The 8,081-nt window shown below is 40.3% G+C and overlaps 1 protein-coding gene across 1 annotated transcript; it reads left to right on the top strand.

Annotated features, from left to right (window-relative positions):
• Nucleotides 1–1,614: 1,614 nt before the first annotated feature.
• Nucleotides 1,615–7,344, top strand: LOC121922391 (trypsin I-P38-like). The gene is made up of 5 exons (XM_042451783.1): nt 1,615–1,654; nt 3,472–3,637; nt 4,499–4,752; nt 6,298–6,434; nt 7,195–7,344. The coding sequence occupies exons 1-5, from the start codon at nt 1,615–1,617 to the stop codon at nt 7,342–7,344; spliced, it is 747 nt and encodes a 248-aa protein (XP_042307717.1).
• Nucleotides 7,345–8,081: the final 737 nt, after the last annotated feature.

Below are 8,081 nucleotides of genomic sequence, written 5' to 3'. Positions count from 1 at the left end.
TCTGAGGTCTTCAAACTGATAAGGCAGGCAGAGCTGCTGGGGGCTTGCAGAGAAGAAGGAGCTCAATTCTGTTTATGCAAATATCATATAATATTATTACATTTATGTAATAAATGAGCCCTGGTGGTGCAGTGGAGGAGCCCTGGTGGCGCAGTGGTTAAATGCCTGTACTGCAGCCATTCACTCAAAACCACAAGGTTGCGGGTTCAAGACCAGCAAAAGGGCCCAAGCTCGACTCAGGCTTGCATCCTTCCGAGGTCGCTAAAATGAGTACCCAGACTGTTGGGGGCAAATTAGCTTACTTGCTAATTAGCTTACTTGCTGTTCACCGCTATGATCTTTGGAATAGCAGTATATAAATAAAACATATTATTATTATTATTATTATTATTATTATTATTTATATACAGGTAAGTTATTGCTTGCCCTTGGTTAGACTCTCATGAACAATCAGCAGAACCAAACTTAGTTATTACAGTGGGCCCTTGGTATCCACTTGGGTTTAGTTCCAGGATCCCCCATGGATACGTAAATCCATGGATACTCAAGTTCCATTAAATAGAATGGCATAGTAAAATGGTGTCCCTTATATAAAATGACAAAATCAAGCTTTGTTTTTTGGAATGTTATTTACTTATTTTTGGATATTTTCAAACCGTGGATAGTTGAATCCATGGATGCTGAGGGCCGACTGTACATAGGTTTAAATAAATGAAGGAAAGCAGGCACACCATTCAGGAACCTTTGGTTGAAAAGTGGGAACAATTTTTGAGGAATAAAGTATACGTCAGTTTCTGACTGCATTTCATCTTTCAGTTCAAATGAAGTTCAGTGGCAGCTCTATGCAGAATTTCAGGCAAAGGACTGTTCTCCTAGGTTGCACACTATGGGAGAGCCCTAGAAATATATTGGCTTGTTCTGCTCCATCATCCTTTCCCAAAGCTAGACCACCAAGGCACAAACTTTCTTTGCCTTGCCTGCCAGAAGAAGGGGACATAATGGAGGGAGAGAAAATGACAGAGTTCTTCCCCAAAACAGGAATTATGAGGCTGCTCTGAAAACAAGGGGCATGGAACAAAAACAAACAGAACAAAGGGCGAGTGCAGTTGTATGTACTTGGCTTCACTTAGAGGGATGTTGAAGACTGGGAATTTGGATTCAGACAGAAAGGTCTTTAATGCAAAGGAGGGTCTTAACAAGGAATTCCAAGGAATCTAAGGTAAGTGTCTGTTGTGTTTAGGAGGAAGGCCTCTCTATTTAGAACGACATTTCAAACATACCTGTGAAGAAAACATATGAACCAGTTAAAATTAAGATCACATTTCTCAAGCCCACACCATTATGAGATGCAAGAGTGGGGAGAGATGGGAATTAAAAATAGCCCAAAACTATAACCAAAGATTGACTCTGGTTATTTTTTATATTTTGTGTATTTTGTGATTAATAAACGATATGACACTTTGCTTTTCCACCTGTTGTTGATACCCAAGTAACGATTTTCAAGTTTTCCATTGTGTATCTTGTGTGCAGTCCTTGGGATGGAGATAAAAGTCTCTCCCAGAGGATAAATATAGACAATTCCTTCAGTTGTTTTCTGGTTAGGCAGAAGAAATCATGAAGTCCATTTTACTCTTAGCTTTCTTGGGAGTGGCTCGTAAGTCTGTGTTTCTTCTCAAAGTTGCTCTGTAGACAACAGTCCTGCTGTAAGGCCCATGCTTCTCTTCAGACTAAGGGGACAACATTTCTGTGTGTGTGTGTGTGTGTGTGTGTGTGTGTGTGTGTGTGTGTGGTGGCGGCAATAATGCTCAGATGAAGTATTTGGAATAGCTGAATTTTTGAAATTGGGTGGGATGTATGTGTTTGATTTTCAACAGCCTCTGGAGAAAGCCATCTCAGAACTTCAATTCACACAGTGAAAGGGCTCAAAGGTATCACTAGAGTGGTGTAGGGAGTCTGAATCACACCAGGTAAGACCATTGCCCCTCGAACATCTGCCTTTGGGCAGAAATGGGCTGTGCCATTCATCTGTTTCCCGTTAAAATGCTGAAGAGATTATGTAAGTGGGGTGAGGCTCAGTGGGAGGAGAAAGGAGAGGTGTGTGTGTATATATAATTTAAAAATAGATTTTTACATTTTCTTTAGAAACATCGCATCTTTCCAAATTTTTACTTCAACCACATGAAACTATGTGTATGTAAATGCATTTAGGCTCTGCATGTGATATTGTAATTTAAAGGTATAATTTTAATTTTGCTAGTTGTTTCACAACTATTACCATGACATTCAGGGATATACAGGAATTACGATGATTGAGTAACATTAGTACAAAAAGCATTGTTAATTATTTTGTATGGTATGGTAATGGTAGGCAATCAATGGGGGTGTGTGACACCATGAGTTACCACACCGGGTGATGCCAACCCTAGTGATGCCACTGGAAGGGCTACTTTTCAGTAATCCAGCCCGGTAGCCCCATCAGGCATGGCTAGAAGCCATGCTGGCTGGGGGACAATAAGAGTTCCAGCCCCAAATATGACTTTTCTAGGCTCTGATGCGGCCACATTTTGGGGACAAAATCCTCCTGGGGGTGCAGTGAACCACTTTGCAACCAAGTTAATTTAGAGTGGTAAGTGGCATTTTAAAATAAAACTATAAAAATGACTACTAAGTCTAGCTCTGGTTCCTGGTACAGTATCTCTGCCCATGGCGTCAGATGAAGCATTTATGACATATATGAATGAGACTTTTGAACTCATGTTTGGCCTTCTGTACAATGCATTAACCTGAAGGTGGAGGTTTAGCTAGAAGGAGAAAAAAGGGAACAAAAAGAAGAGAAGGAAGAGGAAGTGGAAGGGAAATTGAGGGAGAAAGTAAAGGAGAAAGTATTGGGAAAATGAAAGAAGAGAAAATAAAAACTTTGAAGAACAATGCTGAACTCAAGGAAGATCTAGGAACTGATAAGAAAGATAGTGAATATATATAAGGAAAAGTACATTAAGAATAAACAACAATGATATAAACAAATACAATTACCACCAACTCACAACATGGCCAAAATATTAATGGATAGCAAACACACACAAGAGGAAAAGAAGAGAAACATAAAAAATTAAAATAGTACGGTTTTTATGTAATAGAAGGGATAATATTATCTCTGTATAAAACTTTATATAATTTAAGTTGTTAATATCACATTAGAACACATCAGGGAATAAGTAGAGGGCATATTGTTCAAGAGAAATTCAGTTTTATTTAAATGATGTACTAATTGGGAGTTTATACCAAGAGAAGATCCACTTATATTTGCTTTCAATATGTGTTACATTTTACTTTGGAGAATAATTATAAATATATATATATTTAATAACCTGAAGGTAAAAGGTGGCATCTATTCATAAAACAGCTACCAGTTCAGCATATGGATACCAGAAACACCAAATATAGAATTCTCTGTCTTTATCTTTCCCCTAGTTGCCTTCCCCATTGATGATTTTGATGATGATAAGATTGTGGGAGGATACACCTGCCAGAAGAATGCAGTCCCCTATCAAGTCTCACTGAATTCTGGATACCATTTCTGTGGGGGTTCCCTCATCAACAACCAGTGGGTGCTGTCCGCTGCTCACTGCTATAAATTGTAAGTTAAAATATGTTTCTCATCCTATTACAGAAGCACTATTGCTAACATGAGCAAGACACCTACCCTGCATTCCACAATGGAAATGGAAATCAACATCATTTGCAGTATCCAGCACGTGCTAATTAAGATGTCTGGGTTGTTTCAGAATGTGTTTTTGTTTCTTTATTTAAACAATTATTACCTAACAGAGAGCCTGCATGGTGTAGTAGTTTGAGTGCTGGACTAGGACTCAAATCCCCACTCATCCATGGAAACCCACTGGGTAACTTTAGTCACATTCTCTCAGCATCAGAGGAAGGCAATGGCAAATGTCTGTTGAACAAATCCTGCCAAGACAACCCCATGATAGGATCACCTTAGGCCGGGGCATAATAAGTCAGAAATGACTTTTAGGCACACACCAACAACAACAGCAACAAATTACTTAAAGAATACCGAAAGCTAATTTGCAATGGAACCAGCATTTGTCAATGACCAAGCCACTTTGGGCAATGGGATGCTCCCAAAAGCAGCTATAGCAGTGGGATTGATGTTCTTGTGTGCCTTCAATCGACTTATGGTGACCCTGGGGAGAACCTGTCATGGGGTTTTCTTAGCAAGATGTGTTCAGAGGAGGTCTGCCATTGCCTACCCTTGAGGCTGAGAGAATGTGACTTGCCCAAGGTCACTCAATGGGTTTCATGGCCAAGCTGGGAACTGAGTGGGGATTTGAACCCTGGTTCTCAGTCCAACACCCAAACCGCTACATCGTGCTGGGAGAGCAGGTGACACCTAAGGCTTTGGGATTATGGGTGTTCCAAAGTGTTTTGATAGTAATGAGGCTGTTTCAGGGTGTTCTTGTTCCTTCTCTTGTCCCAGACGCATCCAAGTGAGACTTGGGGAATACAGTTTGACCTTAAATGATGGCTCTGAGCAGTACATTAACTCAGCCAAAGTCATCCGTCACCCCAATTACAACTCCCGGCTCTTGGACAATGACATCATGCTAATCAAGCTGTCCACACCAGCCACCCTCAATAGCCGAGTCAAATCAGTCTCTCTACCCACCAGCTGTGTGACTGCTGGGACACAGTGTCTCATCTCTGGTTGGGGCAACACACTCAGCAGTGGCAGTAAGTCCTCTTTCTGTTTTTGTCAAAGTGTGATACATGCTAACAGGTAAAATAACTGTTCCTCAAAAACTTAAAATCCCAGGAGGGCACCCACGAATTGTATTTATTGGAGAAATTAAAAAATTTTGCTCAATAATTTAGCAGCAAGAGGGCCAGGGTAACTCTAGCCAAGACACAAGCTTATGTTTGCCAGTTCTGAAAAACTAGAACTCCAGAGTACATATGACTTGCCCAAGGTCACCTAGGAGTTTATCACACTGGGGCTAATTTTGGCATTAAAGAGAGATTAAATCACATTTAAAGCATCCTGCAAATAAAGCGAAAATGACAAGTAATCACACGAATGATTATCAATTGCAATTGCACAAATAAAGTGATATTGGAAATGTGTTGTCGCTCAAATCCTGCAAGTAAAAAGATGTGCGCTAATGCTTCTTTGTGACCACTTTAATGGCAGGTTTTGTACGACATCGTGTGAAATTGTTTCATGTAATTAACCAATTTTTCCAGGATATTCACAGGATAAATTCCCTGTCTCCTTTATGTGAGTTTCATGGCTGAGTTGGGAATTAACCCCTGGTCTCCAGAGTTGTATGCTCAAACCACTATGCCACACTGGTTCTCAGGAGAAGTCTATTCACACTCAATAACAGAACAAGGAAGTTCTAAGGGAAAAAAATGAGAGAGAAAATGCTTTGAGGTTGGACGACTGATTCATCATGGTCAAATGCCAATTTGCTGGATGGAGAAAGGAATATTATCAGTTAGACAAGCTCAAAACCTCTTCAGGCAGGGTGACCAGATGTCATAACTGCAAAGAAAGACAAGGCACTGTAAAATGTAGGTGATTCAAGAAAAATGTAGGACCTTACAAAATATGTCAGAAAGAACTTGAAGGCACACAACAACATGTCTAAAGTGCTGGACTTAGAACAAAGAGACCCAGTTTCTGTTGGGTCATAGAATATACCCTATGTCCTTGGACCATCATTGTAGGGTGACCTCCTGCAGAGGAGGACAAGGCACTAAAAATTTAGGACAATCAAGAAAATTGTAGGCCATTACCAAACAAAAGCTAAAAACACTCATCTAGATATAAATTGATGCTTCTTAGTCTTACTCAAAATGGAGGACCTTTTGGAATTCCTCAACAGAGGGATGAAATGGAGGACATGTCTTGAAAAAGGAGGAGTTCTGGTCATCCTCTCTTTAGTTGAGGGAAACAATCCCTCATGCAGGACCTAGCTCAATCCTGCAAGTCAAATTGTGGAACAGAATGCTAATAGCTGCTATGGGAAAATTGAAAGAGAGAAGTAGCAGAAAGAGAAATATGTAAGGATACCCCAGTGCTCATTGCATCTCCTCTCCAAATCATCCCCTCCCAATATTTCTCTTTTTTGTCTTCCTAAGAAGAGGACATAGAGTTTGTTAGAGACATTTGCATATCTAGAAATATGTACTTTTGGAAATAACTCAAATGAAAACAAAAAATATTTTCAGACTTAATACCACATTGTGATTCTCTTTGTTTTTCATTTGCTGTAGCTAACTATCCTGACACTCTGCAGTGCCTGGATGCTCCTGTCCTTTCCTCCAGTAAGTGCAGTCAGGCTTATCCAGGACAAATCACCAGCAATATGATTTGTATAGGATTTTTGGAAGGCGGCAAAGACTCTTGCCAGGTAAGTCTGTCCATCTTTCTGTCTGCCTGCCTGAATTCTCTGTCCCTCAGTCTTCTTCTGCCTCTTCCCAGTACTGTGTTTTTCAGTTAAGCAGCACAGCAATTTCAAAAGAGTTCCTTTCATCTCCCACTTTCTCACTTTGTCCTCAGTTTGCTTCAGTTGCTGCAAACAGAGTGCAAACGTGGTTTACATTCAACTCACTCAGAAGGAAGAAGAGAGAAGGAGACAGAATTTTCCCTTCCCTGTAGGTTCAGGCAAAAGCAAAGAGCTGCATCCCCCCCATCCTCTGTGGTCTACCTCATTAATAATTCTTGCTGTCCTGACCACACTCTGATTTTACTTGGCCAAGTGTGTCCCAGTTTTCATCTGTAAAACGATGGAGGGTATGCAAGAGACAAGATTCAGTAAAAGTTGGTATTGGTATGAGTTAATAAGCCATGGCCCTGAGTTTGCAAGATCTGAGCAGGTCTTTTAAAAAATAAGAACTCTTGTAGATCTTTTATTCATAAGGTCTCAACAAGTCTAAGTTGGCATGATAGCTCATGACAACAACAGTGTAACAGATAATGTTACAAGAGTGTTCTTTGATGCAGTACAGTAGTGCAGTGGGCTGTTGGTATCTGCTAGGGTTTGCTTCCAGAACCCCATGGATACCAAAATCTATGGATGCTCAAATACCATTAAATACAATTGCATAATAAAATGGTGTCCCTTGTATAAAATGGCTACATCAAGGTTTGCTTTTTGGATTTTTTCGCAGGGAGACTCTGGTGGTCCTGTGGTCTGCAACGGACAGCTCCAGGGAATTGTCTCCTGGGGCCTTGGATGCGCCCAGAGGGGCTATCCTGGAGTCTACACCAAGGTTTGTAACTACATCTCATGGATTGAAAGTACCATGAAGTCCAACTGATCAAAGCTTCCCATTTTGAAATACTCTTCTTGCACACAAGGCAGGTATGCCAGCAAGTTCAAACTTAAGGACTTAACACATGAAAATAAAACTATGATTCCTGCAGAGTGATGTCTGGTGATTATTTTTGTGCTTTCTATACTGGGGGGCGGGGTGGATTTTGTTCTGTTTTGTTTTGTTTTGGCCTCTCTGAGTTTTATTTATTCTGGTGATTAACTGCTAACCCTTTGTGGCTTAAGGCTGTCATCTTGAAGCACCTTATTGGCATAACGTCCAATAATTCAAATATAAGTCAATTTAAAGACGATTTAAAGTTCATGAAGCTTTTGATTTAAAGTTGTTGTTTTTTTCATGACAGACTGGTCTTAATTGCTGGGGTTTTTTTAATAAAGTAATTTTATTGTAGAAGATCAGTCAAGACAATATACATGAATTAAATAAGAACAAACCAGTTCCATCAGGGGCTAGCCTGAAGAAGAAGAGCCCTCCCTCCGGTCCATCTGTCTTGGTCCAGGCCTCAGAGGGAGAGAAGAATGCTGGACCTGATTCCCTCCCCCCCTCACCATTCCCTTCTCCTTTTGTGTCGTGTCTTTTAGATTGTAAGCCTATGGGCAGGGAACTGTCTGTTATCCCCTATATTGTAAACCGCTCGGATTCCCAGTGATTGGGCGGTATATAAATAAATATTATTAAACTTGGCAATCTCACTAACAAACAACAAGTTTTACAGAACATAA

This window comes from Sceloporus undulatus, chromosome 2, assembly GCF_019175285.1.
Source record: "Sceloporus undulatus isolate JIND9_A2432 ecotype Alabama chromosome 2, SceUnd_v1.1, whole genome shotgun sequence".
Classification (NCBI taxonomy): Eukaryota; Metazoa; Chordata; class Lepidosauria; order Squamata; family Phrynosomatidae; genus Sceloporus; species Sceloporus undulatus.
Note: the sequence above shows the minus strand (reverse complement) of the source record. Positions and strands in the feature narration are given on the sequence as shown.

What these genes read in the sequence shown, in the direction of transcription:
- LOC121922391 (XM_042451783.1), top strand. Translation starts at nt 1,615, where the DNA reads ATGAAGTCCATTTTACTCTTAGCTTTCTTGGGAGTGGCTC. An exon ending in GCTGCTCACTGCTATAAATT is followed by an intron (nt 3,638 to 4,498) that starts GTAAGTTAAAAT and finishes CTCTTGTCCCAG; the next exon opens with ACGCATCCAAGTGAGACTTG. An exon ending in CAACACACTCAGCAGTGGCA is followed by an intron (nt 4,753 to 6,297) that starts GTAAGTCCTCTT and finishes CATTTGCTGTAG; the next exon opens with CTAACTATCCTGACACTCTG.